This window comes from Watersipora subatra, chromosome 8 (assembly GCF_963576615.1).
Source record: "Watersipora subatra chromosome 8, tzWatSuba1.1, whole genome shotgun sequence".
Classification (NCBI taxonomy): Eukaryota; Metazoa; Bryozoa; class Gymnolaemata; order Cheilostomatida; family Watersiporidae; genus Watersipora; species Watersipora subatra.
The window spans coordinates 20217784-20235776 of NC_088715.1; the positions used below are offsets into that span (position 1 = coordinate 20217784).

General features: G+C 35.6%; 2 protein-coding genes across 4 annotated transcripts in view; one reads left to right on the forward strand and one right to left on the reverse strand.

Annotated features, from left to right (window-relative positions):
* LOC137401514 (tetratricopeptide repeat protein 28-like) overlaps window positions 1–4324 on the forward strand; it is a 28250-nt gene extending 23926 nt beyond the window's left edge. For all 3 annotated transcript variants that reach the window (XM_068087902.1, XM_068087904.1, XM_068087903.1), the window contains exons 16-19: window positions 1720–1806; window positions 2456–2563; window positions 3548–3647; window positions 3801–4324. In XM_068087902.1, the coding sequence (XP_067944003.1) occupies window positions 1720–1806; window positions 2456–2563; window positions 3548–3647; window positions 3801–3934 (429 nt within the window). In that variant the 3' untranslated portion in view covers window positions 3935–4324. The remainder of the gene's footprint in view (window positions 1–1719; window positions 1807–2455; window positions 2564–3547; window positions 3648–3800) is intronic.
* Window positions 4325–9247: 4923 nt separating this feature from the next.
* The window catches only part of LOC137401622 (uncharacterized), a 38410-nt gene continuing 29664 nt past the window's right edge, over window positions 9248–17993 (reverse strand). Inside the window, exons 15-19 of the mRNA XM_068088059.1 lie at window positions 16733–16779; window positions 16234–16299; window positions 15492–15590; window positions 11477–11576; window positions 9248–10432 (exon numbers count right to left, since the gene is read on the reverse strand). Of these exons, the coding sequence (XP_067944160.1) occupies window positions 10329–10432; window positions 11477–11576; window positions 15492–15590; window positions 16234–16299; window positions 16733–16779 (416 nt within the window). The 3' untranslated portion in view covers window positions 9248–10328. The remainder of the gene's footprint in view (window positions 10433–11476; window positions 11577–15491; window positions 15591–16233; window positions 16300–16732; window positions 16780–17993) is intronic.

Genomic DNA, 17993 nt, shown 5'->3' on the forward strand with positions numbered 1-17993 from the left:
TGTTGCAAGCTAACCTTTAGGTATTTTATATATGAATATATTAAATATTATAGTTATTTTAGAAAGCTGTTTAAATTTGGATATGAAGAAGTTGGATAGAAGCATAAAGTTGGAAGCATAAAATGAATTCCAAAGCTTCACTCAGACCTGTGTGCATTTTTCTCATATTTTACATGCGGACTGCATTTCACAGACACACTATATGAAGTCAAACTTCAGCACAACAAGTTAATCCATTCTGATATCTGCCTAGGATGTTAAGATTGCTGTATATTGAAGCAAACATTTTTATAAGGATACATTGCATTTCATTTAATTCGTTAAAAGATTTATGATAAATGTTTTAGTTACATGCTGTATTAAAGTCAACTCATTTTATAAAACTGAAAAAACCAGTGTAACAAACTAGGTTGAATTTAAGAAACTAAATTAATAAATACTCAAATAAAATATTTTTACAATCAATTCTCCTTTCTGTTAAAAAAAGGCAACATGAAGTTTAGGTGCTATAAGAGATTGGTGTTGTGTAAGTAGGGTTTAGTAGGATTTGTCTAATAATTATTATTAATTTAATGATATAAATTTAATTTGATTTTCAATATAATTTCAATAATAAACTTTTGATTTAATTTGAATTTTAAATCGGTGTATATGCATCGACAAAAACACAAAAGTTTAAAACGGATACTTTGATTTAATACACACATACAACATAGGATAAGTAATATTATATACAGGTAGTCCTCACCTAACGACAGGGTTACATTTTAAAAGTCCTATTGTTAAACGAACCTCCACCCCTTCCCTTCAAACATTTGTTCCATACATATAGGATGTTTACACTGTGCAGTACCTCTTCACCTCTTTTCTTATTCGACTTTTTGTTGTCTAATAATAAGTTCTAACTTTTGAAACCTGAAACCTGTGTAAACGTTTCACAAGTTCATTACTCTTATCATTTTTAACTTGTATTTTTTCATTTATCTTTTGTGTGTGCATGTAAACAGATGTTAGGCTACCTTAAAGTGCAGTGAATGTTACATATATTTAGCTAGTCTTTATGTTTACTTTCTTGGCATCGATCTTTTTCTTTAGTACTTATATGTACCATAGATATTTTTATATTGCTTCAACTACGACAGATGGTACTATGGTACGACAGAGCCTATCAGCTGATACTGTATGTTTATGAATGACATATTTTAGCCTAACATTTCATACAATTGTGTTTTTTTCATGGTAACAACCCTGGCACCAGCCCTCGCAGAAAGTATTCTTATTGTCCTACACACGAGAAACTTTGCTTCCGATGGTTTTTCTTCTTTAATAATACATTCAATATACCAATATTCAATATACCACCTGCAGCAAGATTCTTTTTTTTTCAATTGCAAATACAAGAGACTCCATGATAATGGCTTAGACAATAGCAACAAAAGTAGTGGTAGTCAGAATCAATAAATTTGGCACAGTAACTAGACCAACTTTACTATTAGTTGAGTTGATTTTAGATCAGCCGTACTATTATATGACTTGGTTCTACATCAATTGTACCATTAGACGAATGACGCTGGTATATATGACGCATATACGCTGCAACATTATTTTTTAATGAAGTGTAGGGTAAGAAGCTAGAAAGATGTCTTATTTCTGGCATATTTGGTTGCTCGAGCCAATTTTTAAACAATCATTCTACAGTATCATTTGATTTTTTTTCAGGAATTTTCTAAAGCAGAAGAAAATATTCTGAATGCAATAAGGATAACAGAGGACTTACTAGCTGATAGCGAGGACACATCTCTTCGGGTCAGTGAGTTGTATATATTCTACTAGGGTTATCAACCAAATAGAGCTTATAACGGCTGACTAATGTACAATGCTTGTATTTCCAATTACTGGTTAGTGTACAGCACTTGTACTTTTAGTTACTGACTCATTTATTGGGAAGGGACTATGAGCTACTCAATAGTTTACAGAATTTGTACTACTAACCACTGGCGAACGGACAGGGTATATACTAGTAATTACTAACTGAACTGCAGGGGACACAAATTCACTTGAAGCTTTTGTAAAACTTTGGAGTAGTGCTGCACGATAAACCGATATCATTCGATGTGACGATATATTTCAGTGGATGATTTCATATTTGTCAATTTTCAAATTGATATGAATATCGAAACCGATATTTTATCAAAATGTCGACGTAGTTTATTTTGCAAAACTGGAGTTGTTCACTCTCCTTATTGAAAGAGGGGATAAGTCTTGTTTTTTTAACTGATATTGACCAATATCCTTTCATATCGTTCATATTAAAGCCTAACACTATATATCGATAGAAGACAACTCCAATGTTTGATATTTGATATATTTAGAAACCAAATAATCAAATGTACATGCAAAGATATCGTGCAGCACTACTTTGGAGCTCTGAAGCTTTAGTCTTCTTATTTTGCAGATGGATTTGGCGGGCAGCCACAATAATCTCGGTGTCACGTACCAGTTGTGGGAAAAGTTTGATAAATCTATTCATCACCTGAAGACGAGCCTAGATATGCGAGTCTCTGTAAGTGTTGAAGTTTGTAGTTGTTTCCTCTTGGCGAACTTCTGATCACTCCCTGTCCTTCCACTCTGTGCAATGGAAGCTCTAGTCAGTCAACCTTAATCTACATGTATGGTATGGCTGCCACATCTAGAATCAATTCAGGGCTGAGTTCTAGAGGTAACAAAGGTTTTTCACTTGCAGTGATCAAGAGGTTCACCCACGTAATAATAGAGGCAACTCCTCTGGAGTAGTGAGTATCTGAAGATAAATTGTATGCCGATCAGCATAGGCTGTGGCGACCTCTGAAAGGTAGTTGCTGAAAGCTGTTAAGCCTTTAATTAAAAAAAGTAACTCAGCCGATGGCAACTACATTACCTGCCACTGTTCATAAGTTGTTTTATATTGTGAACAAATGTGGGGCATATACCCATGCCATGACGGGCATTCAGCTAGTCTATACAAGAATAAGGGCCGTGTTCATTCATCTGCCCAAAGCCGTAGTGAAGGTTAAAAAAATTGCATCGCACAAGATTCAAACTGATGACTTGTGGCTTTCAAGCCCGATGCTCAACCACCTGGCCTAATCATCTGCATTTCAATTGTTTCAAAATATTTGTGTGCATAGTTACTCTCCGTGGTTTATTAGAACACCCGACAATCTCCCACGGCTCACTAGATTATTGGTCTACTAGTTTTTCATAATACAGACAGGTGTGTTTGTCATCAGAGGATAATATGTTTGAGCTGTCAGCTTTTTAGATACTAAAATACTAAATTGAGTTTTTCATTTGCAGGATGCTAGGTATAGCATAGTTTACTGTAAGGATTCGCTGTAACCTTAGTTTGCCATGGTCGTGTCCATCATATGTAAGCCTACATATGAAATGATCATGGGATTACGTTGAAAAGTTTGTGTACGTTGACTGAAGCCATGTCTGTCTTGACTACAAGTTAAATCACTGCAAAAAAACAATATACATCTAAGTGTTATTCCTTTTATTGAAGCTGAAAGACCATAGTAGAAAAGCGGCTCTTGGTGAGGCCTCCAGCCACCGTAATCTTGGGAACACATTCAAGTTGATGAAACGCCTTCCTGAAGCCATTGGTGGGTATCTACATGTTCACTGTATTATATGAACTAGAAAGGTTTCAATACTACTTACATTATAGTATTTATGTAAAATATGTACAGTAGGTCGGTACATGTACACTCCACAATAATAACTGTCGACATCTACAATTACCATTGTAACTGTAGAACACTATGAAAAGGAGCTGGATGTCAGAAAGCGTCTCGGCGTGGATACGACACGTGTAACGATCAGTTTGTCGCACATCTATGAAGAGATAGGCGATATAGCCAAGGCTGAAGCACTGCTTTACGAGCCATAATAATATTGTATTCGGGTGATTGCATACCAGCATCCGCAAGTGGAAGTGTGTGCTCATTCACTGAACATTTCCTTATACCTGTTTCAAGAGAATGTCTATCTAACAATGTTTTGGTGGACATGCAAACTTTCAAATATATAGTTTAACATTTTGGAAGGTAATCTCACATTTTTATATTTATTAATTGCTCTGAACCCAGCAATGGTCTGCCGACTAATTCAGTCGCAATATTTTTATATGTTTTCATTTGCATTGTTATATTTATTTATTATGGTATTTACATGGAAAGTACATTATATTTCAATACCCTGTTCCAAACTTCCCTCTTCATTCTGTGCTTGATTTTTACATACGTTTCTATGAATGCACAATACACTTGAGAGATATTCATTGATCACAGCTGTTATTCTTTGTTTGACAGCATAAATACAGATCCCATATGATCCCTTTATCTACCTTATGCAACATGAACTAGACTCCACTTTTTTCAAGGAAACGGTATTCATCTCTAAAGAGTATTATGCGACTAGATTTGCATAAGCAGCTTGCGCTATGAATCACCCAAGCTAAATAGATTAAACTATAGAATTATCTTAGACTTATCTACATGTATTTTGTATCGTAAACATTCATTGTCTAGAAATTGTCCTACCGTGGCTGTATTCTAATTCAGGAGCAAACAACTTCTTTACACAGAAAGCGCTAACTGATAAGTACATGTAGATTGCTCAAGTTTACCTTTCGTATGATAGCTTTCAGTACCATATAGGCCTATATATTCTATCAAATATATACCATGCTGTGTAATATTGTAAATGAGTACCTATATCATGCATTTGTGCATGCATCATGTCATAACTATAACTTAGCGCACAGTATTTTACATAGTGTGTCCAAAGCATGATAATGCTTTGTAGTATATGTACCCTATAGAATGATATTTAGATACACATCCAGTAAACACTCCTACAACGTAAATAATCTGTTCCAGGAATTTTTACGTTATATGAACAGTGAAATACATGTAAATTGCCTAACCCGTTTCAAGATCTTTCCAAACACACCTTTTTGGCCATTCATAAGAAAAAACTTTACTTAACTTTTTTATTCGTTGGCTGTATTGTAACTGTAATACTAGAAATTCCACTGTCATACAGCCCACGACCAAAGTGATAATGGAAAAAAGAAAGAGTACTGTTGGTTGTTGAAAAAGTAGTTCTCAGCAGGAATTGGCAGATTATAGTGTAAATGAGACTTGTTTGAGATGATATAAAATAAATTTGAGGGAGCATGACTCTAAAAAGGTGCAACTAACAATTTATTTTGGAGGTAAGGTTGGGTTGAAACCAGGTATACGAGTAATTGGTTAATTGTTGATATTACAATATCTGTTATAAGTATACAGCATCTGTTAGAGGTCGCGCAGTCTAGTCTCTTCTCTTTTGCGTTGTAAGATTAGGTCATTGATAGTTAATCGAGTGATGCGCTCCCTAACAAAGTTGTTAACAAGTAATTCATTGATGTTTCGAACTCGAGAGAGAGCAACAAACGATATTCCAGCGATCATTTCGTGGTGGCCTATATCAATGACAGCTTTAGCCATGGTAAGACCTTGACTCTTGTGTATTGTCAAACCCCATGCTAGATCGAGAGGAATGCCTGTGTGGCTAAGAGTGGCATGGCTGTACAACCTAACCTACTGTACGTAATTTAACTAACAACAACAATAAAGAAATATGTTTATTATATCTCTGAAATGCAATATTAAAAGTAAAACGGCAAGCTGTCATGTAATATACAGTTTGAAAGTTGGTTGTGTTTTGAATGTAGAATGGTTTTGACAGCGATATGCAACAGAAAGCAAGCGTTGGCATTCACGCGTCTAGAAGTTTTATGCAAACTGGAGTGAAATAAAGAAATATTCTTGTCATAAAGGGGCATTGTAGTTCCGCCCTAGCTTGTAGATAAGATGTAAAGAAATCTGGCTAATGTTCTAGATAATTTGAAAAACCTTCGGTAATTGGACAAAAACGTAGGCTGATAAACTGTGTACCACATTTTCGTACCTGTAAATCGGTCTACGCCTCAAACAGTCTACATTAATTACATAAACCTTCGGCAATTAAACAATGCCATAGACTGGTGAAATGAGCACGTTTTTCTCGTGAAATGCGCACTGCTAAATAGTTCTACTATCTGTTGCACGGCTTTATTGGCATATCGTAGGCCGGTCGTAACTATTATTAAATCAGCTTTTTAAGCGTTTTGTGGCGAATTTTGGCCGAATTAATCTGTCTATTTATGTATAATCTGATCAGATGGGTTAGTTTTAAGATATTGCGGTAACCTTTCAAAGACTTGGTAACATATTTAAATAGGTTTATGTTTTGTATCGTTATTATACTTTAATGACTCTGCAAAAAGTTGGTTAAATTTGTTGATGAGATTTCGATACAAGTGTTTCCAATGTTGTTGATGAATAATTTTCGTAAGTTGTGTGCACATGCATTTATCATAAAAACTCTCAAACTTCGCTCCGCTCGTTTGGTTGTGGGATTATTGGTTCACATCGACAACTTTCCTCCTTTTTCTGATCAATTTTACTGGTTTATAGACCATGATTGCGGTAATCTTACAATAAGTTGATTGGGGAATGCCAGTATCCAACGTCCATTTTCAACTATTTTTACTAGACAGCAAATTCTCTTCTGGAAAGTAAAACTAGTAACAAATATTTTATACGTCTACAATAAAGCAAAGCAAAAAAATAGTTTTATTATAAAAAGAGAGATGTTTACCTGTTCATTGTCTATCTGTATCCAGGAGTCAAGGTTAGGATAAAAGATAACTTTTGGCGATACGCCAACTCGTGACACTCAGATTAGTAGACCGACGCTGTAACACCTACACCAATCGATCGCCTTCAAGTATTTACTAACGATTGCACAGCTACCTATTCTTTGTTTTGTCTACACATCTGACATTCTATCACGACGAACTGGAACGTTATGAAAGTTGTACATACATGTATAATAGATATAGCGCTATACGTACGTTGCTTTTTCTCTCTCTCGAGTGCATCGACATATGTTACCATTCAAATCGAATTTGAGAAATTTCCACTACTAGACACTTCATGTTATATAAAACAAAGTACGAAGCAAAAACTGCTTAATTTTTTTTACGTTATCAGGAATCTACAATATATGAGGTATACGTTATAGGAGCGTCTACTTTATATGTATATATGTAGATATATATAGTGCATGTATACAAATATTTATGTACACATACATGTGCATGCTTTAGCGATATTATTGCATAATAGGAACACAATTAGGCTGAACAAACATTTATGGAGCCAAGACAAATTATGCAACGGGGCTAGATATTAAGCAGCCAGGCTGAACTACCAGTCCGTAAGATAAAAAACAGAAGATATGTATATAGAGTCATGCAGACTGGCAAAGTTACAAGCCCATTCCTGATTGACAAGGAGGCTAAACCAAGAGACAAATCACTCAAATTTTTTTAAATAGTGCAACAGTGACCTACAACCTGCATGACAAATACAAGTGGAATCTCTAATTACGAAATTAATTAGTTCTAGAAGCCATTTCTTGAGTGGAAAATTGTGAGAAACACATTTTACCAAATAAATGCCCTAAACCGTTCCAATCCTCACAAAGCTCGAACATAATACTTACCGTAAAGCCTGTATTTGAGAGCCATGGTGCTGTATTTTTCATCCTTTTCTTTATAGTGTTATTCTATTAGGGGTAATTTCTAAATATAGGGCGGCGCTTTATTTTTTGACTAGCAAAAAAATCAATCAAATCAAAAATCAAATTCTGGGAAAATAAACTTAACCCTTTCACGAGTGAAGTGATGCTAATGTCCCTATATTTTGCACTATCTTTTGAGCAGAGCGACATTAATGCCGTCAGCCTCAGCATTTTTGCCAAACGGTTTTTCGTCCTGGGTTAGGCAATGAGCTGCTTTGAGTAAAACATATTACACAGACACAATTATTACATATTTCGATAGTGATGCTTTTAAAGTTTCAAGGGAAAAGTCAGGTATGCTTTGGAGATGGGAAACGAACTTCAATACGTCATAGCGATGGCTGCTATAACTTTGTATGCTGTTCCTGAAAAGTATTATCATTATGCATCGAAACGTTTAGTCTTCAGATCAGATTTGCAAACCATTTTATAGACAAATCTGAAGAAAATGGATCACATTTAGACTTGGAGATTTTGAATCAGAAGGTAGCTCTGATGACTGTGACTATCGATCTTCTCATGCACACCGTTACTAAGCCATGGCACATTCTACAGCAACAATGAAAGAATTGCCATACTTTTTGGACTATAAACAACATCCCTATATAAGCCACATCTGCTTTAATTTCCAAAAAACGATAATAAAACAATCCATAGGCCGCACCTTTGTATAGGCCGCAGGACGGTGCTTTCTAATGCGGCAGCAACTTTGCTGTTTAAAACGGAAGTGTCTAACGGCACTGTTTCGTATTAACCGACGCTTTTTAACCTAGTGCCTAACGAAACAGTACCGTTAGGCATTGTTTCGTAAATTCTTGCACCGCTAGAGGCGCACTAACCGGAGATTCTGGTTAATGCGCCCTTGCAGTGAAAGAAAAAGCCACAGATTAGCCACACCCTTATATGAGCCGCATGGTTCAAATCATCAGAAAAAAGTAGCAGCTAATAGTCTGAAAAGTACGGTTATTATTATTGATGTACAAACATTAGTCATTATTAGTACCATTTTGTGCACAATTTTCTTCTGGTGACTTTTATTACGAGTTCATAAAGATCAAACATAATGAATGTTAGCGTAGCGGTCCAATAGAAGTGGCGCTCAATTAAAGGGTAGTGCTATAGAGGTGGCCAACAAAAGGCCTTTTGTCTTTTCACACCTGAAAACATATTTCATAAGTCAGAGCAATATTTCTTTGAAAAAACGATTGACTGTATTTGTGACCTACTCACATGTTTATACTGTCATCTTTACCTAGAACATTCGCAAAAGAGAGCAACAGGATAGACAAAAAGCATTTTTAATCAAATTATTTTCAAGCTTTGAAAGTTTCTCAAAATAGGCTCATTTGGTTATTTTAGAATAAGACCTAAAGTCTTCCACATGAATAAGTAGTAGCTAGTAGTGGTTCCACAGCCCCAACACTCCAAGTTGTAAATATATAACTTGAAGTACAGGGCAATCATTGCTTGTTTGAATGGGTCTCATAATAAAACTTGGGAAAGTAAATAGCATACAACACATGTGATATAATACGGCATATAGCATGTTTTTATTTTTATGATAATTTATTTAGAGAAGCAAGATGAAGATAAATTTCGGGAGAGCGAAATGGTAAACCACAAGATTAGTAGATGATAGCAATATCTCTACATAAATGTCAATTTCCATATAAAATTTTAGTTTAGATGCTGTTTTAGAAGAACAGTATAAAAACTGCATACAATAGCAATCGATGAAAAAGTGCATCTGACATAACACCTAACTTATCTAGCCATCTAGCCCTCGAATCACAATGATTGCTGGGTAAAAACCAAAGAAAAGCGCTGCCTTATGTTTAGTCTAACATATTGCGCAATAAAAGATATTAAGGCCTAGTAGCTTTAAAAACATCAGCCGTAAAGTAGTAAAACTGGTACCATTACCTTAATGTTACTGGTGCAACCGACTGTAAATGCGGCCATGTTTTCACAAAAAAGTCAAATACACATGTTAGCCTTCGGTGGGTATTTACAAGGATAAAATGATGAAGCAAAAATATGAATCAATTAACTGGAATCAATTTAAAAGCACAATAACTCAGTTGGAAAAGGCATCAATATCCTCCAAAAAAACATAAAAATTTAATTAGAACCATCTACACACAGGACGCTTTGCGTAGCAAAGAATGCGGCCTATAGTGGTTTAGTACTAAAACAAAATTATTGGTCACCAATGCATGCGATTCAGATCAAATGGAAAAAAAATTCGCGAAATTATGGGACTGCTGTCAGAGTCTGTTGACTGGTGAACTGCCAAACTATAAAAGCATAGAAAAGCATTCAAAAAATAGAGCCTTCTATCAATAGCTTATAAAAGAAAATGAATTACTTGATTAGCAAAGTGGGAGTAAACATGATTGAGCAGTGACCCTAGTTTTGGCAGGACCTTCAGGTACTTCCTGTCATGAAGAGGTCAGCGTAATAACGAGAAATAAATTAACGCTTACAATCGTGGACAGCTGACTAGTTAATACCTTTCCAGGAATGGAAAGACCTCTGAAACATGTTATTGTTACCACAGAACAAGGAAAATAAACAGCACTTTGCCAGGTCTGTCATAGTTTGCCGGCTCAAAGTTGGGGCTGTTCACCTTCTGCTCTAGTTACGTGAGATAAAATTTCATTTCGATCCTCTGTGCTCAGTAATGGCTGCTCCAACGCGAAATTAAGGTACTCTAAAACGGGGCCCAAATATAAAAATTGGTGTTTTAAGATTATGAAGTAATGAATCTTATGAAGGTACTGTAATGAGTCATAGTCAACTGATAACAAGGGTTACGAAGGTACAGTAATGAGTCATAGTCAACTGATCACAAGGGTTCTGAAGGTACAGTAGTGAGTCATAATCTACTGATCACAAGGGTTATGAAGGTACAGTAATGAGTCATAATCAACTGATAACAAGGGTTATGAAGGTACAGTAATGAGTCATAATCAACTGATTACAAGGGTTATGAATGTACAGTAATGAGTCATAATCAACTGATAACAAGGGTTATGAAAGTACAGTAATGAGTCATAATCAACTGATTACAAGGGTTATGAAGGTACAGTAATGAGTCATAATCAACTGATTACAAGGGCTATGAAGGTACAGTAATGAGTCATAATCAACTGATTACAAGGGTTATGAATGTACAGTAATGAGTCATAATCAACTGATAACAAGGGTTATGAAAGTACAGTAATGAGTCATAATCAACTGATTACAAGGGTTATGAAAGTACAGTGATGAGTCATAATCAACTGATAACAAGGGTTATGAAAGTACAGTAATGAGTCATAATCAACTGATTACAAGGGTTATGAATGTACAGTAATGAGTCATAATCAACTGATAACAAGGGTTATGAAAGTACAGTAATGAGTCATAATCAACTGATTACAAGGGTTATGAAAGTACAGTAATGAGTCATAATCAACTGATAACAAGGGTTATGAAAGTACAGTGATGAGTCATAATCAACTGATAACAAGGGTTATGAAAGTACAGTAATGTGTCATAATCAACTGATTACAAGGGTTATGAATGTACAGTAATGAGTCATAATCAACTGATAACAAGGGTTATGAAGGTACAGTAATGAGTCATAATCAACTGATTACAAGGGTTATGAAGGTACAGTAATGAGTCATAATCAACTGATAACAAGGGTTATGAAGGTACAGTGGTGAGTCTTTGAATGGTTTATAAAATTTCGAGCAGGTGCTGAGCTCACCTAGAGCTCTTGGCTTGAGGTCACCATTCAGGTAAGCAAGGCCCGCGTCAATACAATCTCTTATCAAGCTTTGGCTAGACTCATAACTTTGATCGATCATCTGAAACAATGCCCAGATGACTGTTTTTAATATCAGTTAGAAAAAAACAAGAATATGTTGGCTAAGGATATCTCCAAAACTGTTCATTCACCAAGTATCTGGTGTAATCGTATTATTCTTTATAAAGCAATCGCCGGATCTTCTCGTCCTCTTGAGATATTTAGCAGTTCAACGACCTTATGTTTCATCAAACAGCAATCAGGGCTCTATTAAATGGCTGGTCACAACAAATGCTAGTAGATTTTATCATAAAGCATAGATATTTTTCGATTATTTGAAGTTTTGTTTGCTGCTTGAGGTGCTGGCAGGATGTTTTAAAAGTAATATCAAAAAGCTTGATCGCGGTTGAAACGCTCAGAAAAAATCCTGTGCTGAAATGATGTCACTAGTTGTTATAGTTGCTGTAGTTAATATTGACTTAAACAATAAAAACAAAAAATACTTTCCCCAAATTGACGCCATTAGTCAAGCTTCCTGTTTGTCCTTCTCATTATGACATCGACCATTGGGTTCAAATGCAGTGCTGCGAGTCCTTACCGACATTTTTTTTTGTTTCAGTTCATGATCGTAGGAATAAATTATCAAATATAGCCTCAGAGGCATTGCTATAGATGCTTCCCATGAATTGAAGACAGGTCTGAATAGAGTCCCTGCTGTTGTTTTTCTATGAGTGCTGTGTAAACATAAAAGTGTCCGATGCTGTAGAGGCCGTATGTTTGTCACTTATAAACAAAAAGTCTGACTATTGATGTCATTTTTAAGCCTGGTTTCCATACGACAGCGCAATGATCGTGCGAGGCCCAGTGATCGTACGCAATGCATTTCTTGGGCCTCGATGCAGTGTTTCCATATCGCGCGTAGACGCCGTGCTTGCATTGGACCGGGTGGATAATTTCCTTACTTTTTCGTAGGAGAGACAGATTTCTTCGGAAAAACAGCCCTCCGTTGCAAAATTGCGCTGTCATATGAAAACCAGGCTTACTCTTTCATACGAGAGACCGATTTCTTCGGAGCCACAGCCCTGCGTTTGAATTGTGGGATAGGTTGAAAAGGTCTAGCGATGTATTGTGGGATACATCATCGCGCGCACCCATCGCAAGGATCCATTCTGTTGGATCCTTGCGATCAGCGTACTCACGTCGCGCGATCGTCGTGCGCTGACGTGTCCACACCGCAACCGGCCTACGCACGACGTCGTGCGCCTTGTTGCGCCCCTTGCACTGTCATATGAAAACCAGGCTTTAGGGAAGCCTAGGCACGTCTTTTTCTTCTGAGCGTTTTAGCTGCGATCAAGTTTTGTCGATTTTGTAGGCAGTTTCATCACCTGATACAACAAATAAAATCTCCAATGATAGAAAAACATCTGCCAAAATCTACTAGAATCGCATGTGATCAACTCTTTAATCATGCAAACATATCTTTAATATATCATATCATAACATATTATAATATCAATAATTGAGTAGTTTGTTTCAATAAAAATGGAAAATTTAGTTCGAAAGAATCCTCCTATGATACAAAGATGCTGATCGCAATAAAACTTTCCGAATGTTGTAGCTAGCTAATATAACAATTGATTTGGTTATATTAATTTCGAAAGTAACTAAATATTAATATTGACATTATTATTATTTCTATTAATACTAATATATTTATCACTAAAGCCCGACGTCTGTTTCCGTCGTTGTTGTAAAACCCTCTATATCATCACTGTATCTCTGTATGTTGTAGTAAAACCCATCTATATCATCACTGTATCCCTGTATGTTGTAGTAAACCCCTCTAAATCATCACTGTATCCCTGTATGTTGTAGTAAACCCCTCTATATCATCACTGTATCCCTGTATGTTCTAGTAAAACCCTCTATATCAGCACTGTATCCCTGTATGTTGTAGTAAAACCCTCTATATCAGCACTGTATCCCTATATGTTGTAGTAAACCCCTCTATATCATCACTGTATCCCTGTATGTTGTAGTAAAACCCTCTATATCAGCACTGTATCACCAATTCATCAATTGTAAAGACTACATAAAATCTATTTTCTATTCAAAAACTTGCTTTAAAATTAGCATTATTTTTGTTTTCTTTGCACAAAAAGTATTGGAATAGAGACAATAGCTGACAGATCCTAGGTGAATGGCTGTGTGTGTGTGATTACAATAAGTGTTATATGGTTTTGATAAGGCACTGTTTTGGTATATCTAAATTTGCTATATTGAGCAAACCCCAGAGACCACATGATTTAAAACTCTGAAAGAACCTTTTCATTTGATTGATTGATTTTGTAGGAAGCTGGGATTGAGATGAAATAAGCAAAAAACAAGGGAGTAGTGAAAACTAACTTTAAAGAAATATATGTACAAATTCACTGATATCATTGACTGCAAGGACTATAATATATCACCATATGTAGGCTACTGTTTGGCGTATGTAGATTTGATTTATTTGGTTACAGAGGCTGAACCTATCAAAACAAGATTAAAAAACTAATGACATTTCATAGTCTTGATACGTTACAGCCAAAATAAAAATAACTGCATCAACAAATAAAAAACAAATAACCTACTTACATCAAACTTACATAAAACTACTTACATACAGTAATGTATTATAGTCCTTGCAGTCAATGATATCAACGGATTAGTAAAATATACATTTTTTTTCATTTTAGTTTACACCGCAACCTTGTTCCTTATGCTCCTTTCACCCTAATTCCAGCTTCTTACAAGACATAAAAGCATTATACAGTGATTGAAAACTCTCTTAACTCATTCGCACCCGACGAATTTCTAGGCGATTAGCCCCAGATACCGCCTATTTTTCAGAAAATTGTCGTAATTCAAATTACTATTACAGGAGACAGACTTGAGATAATTTATTCAATCAAATTTCAAAAGAACCAACCAAGTCTCCTCTTTCAAAATATATTACATTTATATAAACACCTTGTATCCCTTTTATGTAGATCCGTGCCTCAAAGAAGGTAGTTTCAGGACATTTCCAATTTTGAAAAAATTGTTATTTGATGAAACAAAGTTAGATTTGCAACATAAAAATTACAAAATATACAAAGTTTGACTGAAATTACTCATTTATTACAGACAATACATATTTATGATTATTATTTATACATATGCAGTTAGTCATGAACATGAAAATTCTGAAACTCTAACTTCGAAATTTTCCTCACGAGCATCATCCTTCAAACAAAATCATAGCAAATCTATATGCCAATATAACTCAAATAAAACATCATGAAAATGTTTCAAATAATAAAAATATGTTCAATAACTCTGTTCTTGACTTTTCAGACTTTGTAGACAGCTCTAAGAATCAATATGATCCTATCAAAACTGAAAGATAACGTTAGTCCGACTACGGCTGGCAGCGTGAAGAGTGCATTTTTATTCGAGCATAACGATTCAAATTGGCAAAAATAAAAGCTAATAAAAACTTTGAAACACTAAAAATAATGTTTTGATTTGATTTATGCAGTCTTTCAATGTCTTACCACTTCTGAATCTGCATATTTACTTCTGGAGTTGAAAAAAAATTATCACGAATGATAAAATTTCAAGTCGGCATGATGATTTCCGGTTTTGGTAGAAACTGAGATGGGTGTACTAATTTGGTTATAACTTTCGCTGGAGACGTCATAGAGGCATATTTTAAAGTTTGTCTGATTGGCCAGAAATTTTTCTTTCTAACTAATCAAAAATATTATTTTATAATTGAAAAATAACGATACAAGGAGTTGGCAAATTTCAGATGCGAGTTAACTCGCATTGGGTGCGAATGAGTTAAATGAAATTATTCAGAAGAAAGCCTTTGATAACTCCTAATATATGAAAAGTAAGATCAGACAACTTTTCAAAGAGGCACTGCTAGTGTAAACACACTTATTCTGCTCACCATGTTTCTTATTTGAAACGAGGATTCAAAGTATTGTTGAGCGAGACGTGGAAAATCCTCTCGCCTCTTTCTACCCATTTCTGCATAGTCATCGGCCTGCTGCAACAGTAAATTCAGAATGTAACTATATTGTTAAATAGTTATCAATGAACAATAGATGGCCAAATTGACATGTACTGTGTGATACAATAACAGCTGCTTCAATCTAATATATCAGTCATATGACATGCACTGTGTGATACAATAACAGCTGCTTCAATCTGATATAACAGTCATTTGACATGTACTTTGTGATACAATAACAACTGCTTCAATCTAATATATCAGTCATATGACATGCTCTGTGTGATACAATAGCATCTGCTTCAATCTAATATAACAGTCATTTGACATGTACTTTGTGATACAATAACAACTGCTTCAATCTAATATAACAGTCATAAAATAAAAAGAGGGTAGGTTGGAATATTTGATCAGAGGTTCCTCCCAGATAATAAAATGACTAGTACTTGGATGTGAGAATAGATTAAGGTCCGGGGGGGGGGCCTCTAACGGAATGAACCACCAACCCGGCTTTAGCAAGCCTCAAACTACTGCTATTCTAAGTGAGCACAGTAAAAAAGTCTAGAATAATTAGTTTGATATGCTTTCTAACAGCAAGTATGCTAACTCAAGACAGACTAAAGGTTTTATAGACTCTTTGACCTTTGCTATTAACTAAAATGCGCGATCAAACACTTACTGCTGCCTTCATCCGATCTGGCATAGTTCGTATCTCCTGCTCAACAACTTCCCCGAACATGGACGGCTAGCAAAAAAGAATTATTGAAAATCAGATATCAATAGCACGCTTTAACATATACACAGAAGTTGGTCAACTAACTTCTAGCCAATAATCAAAGAGAAAGCATAATGTGGTGACATGCTAATGTAGGTTAGGAATAGAAGGATGGGCATCAGCTACAAGAAAACAAACATAAAATGGTCATCTGAACTTTGTGATGCATACTAGAATATTTCCGAGACTCCTCATAATTTCAGGTATCTAATACAACAGTAAAACGAAAACGTTATTTAATTGCAACAGAAAACCAGCTAGAACTGTAGACCAACAGAGCAGTTTCATAATAAGCTGTAGGCCTATATCATTTGCAGTTCTTGGTAAGCCTCATGGCAAGGGATTTGGTAATTTTCTAACTCTTTAGCATTTCCTTCAAACAATAAAAGTGCCAGTTACTCACCTTCGTTATTCTTGCTAGAGGGTTGACAGACTCCTTATAAGCACCACCTGAAACATTTATATCACAAACGGATCTCATGTAAGACACATTATACAAATGTGATCAAAAAAACTATTATCCGAAGATACTCAAGATACTTAAATTTCTGAGCTAAATTTTGCAAACATTCACATAACTTCTGACTTGGCAATCAAATGGGGTCAAGGTCACCCAATAAACCAGCAGTAATCGACCTGAGCATACCCTAGGACACTTATGTATTCGCGGCATCTAACTTTCGCATTTTCGCGGCAGCATACTCTTGCGAAAATTTCATGAGCGAAACTAAACTATCATAACGAACAAGCGAAAACGCGAAATTAAATGGCTTTGTTCATTGATATTCACAATAAAATCGTCATATTAGAAATGCAGGCAAGTTTCGTGTGTGGTTGGCTCATTGGGTAATTTTTGCTAAACTCATTATAGCTAATACACCGACTGAGCAGCATGGCCAAACAAATTAAGATAATAAGTTTTTTTGGAAAAGCCTAGACAAATTAGGAAGATGATGATATTAGATTAGTCATTAAATTTGTAACTGATGAGGATGACAGTCTAATAGGGAAAGTCATAAAATTGAATAATAATTATTGTGGTGATGAATTTTATTACCAACCCGAAGCAATAACAACCTGGAGCCATGGCCACCGCGTGTTATAAATACTTGAATTCTAATATCGGTACCACAAAGGTCACTGCGTCAGGGACCTTGATGTCATTGATAGTCCAGGAAACAAATGGCAGCAAGCTATCAAATTGCATTATTGATATCGCCTACACATTTCTACCTGTGGTTCACAAATAAAAACTACCGTACTTTTCGGACTATTAGCCGCTACTTTTTTCTGATGATTTGAGCTATGCGGCTTATATAAGGGTGCGGCTAATCTGTGGCTTTTTCTTTAACCGCTAGGGCGCACTAGCGGGAATCTCCAATTAGTGGCTTCTAGCGGTGAAAGAAAATACGAAACAATGCCTCACGGTACTGTCCCATTAGGCACTAAGTTAAAAAGCGTCGGATAATACGAAACGGTGCCGTTCTCGACTGTTCCGTTTTAAACAGGAAAGTTGCTGCCACGTTAAAAAGCATAGTCCTTAGTTCTGCAGCCTATTCAAAGGTGCGGCTTATGTATTGTTTTATTATCGTTTATTGAAAAATAAAGCAGATGCAGCTTATATAGAGGTGCGTTGTATAGTCTGAAAAGTACTGTAGTCCCAA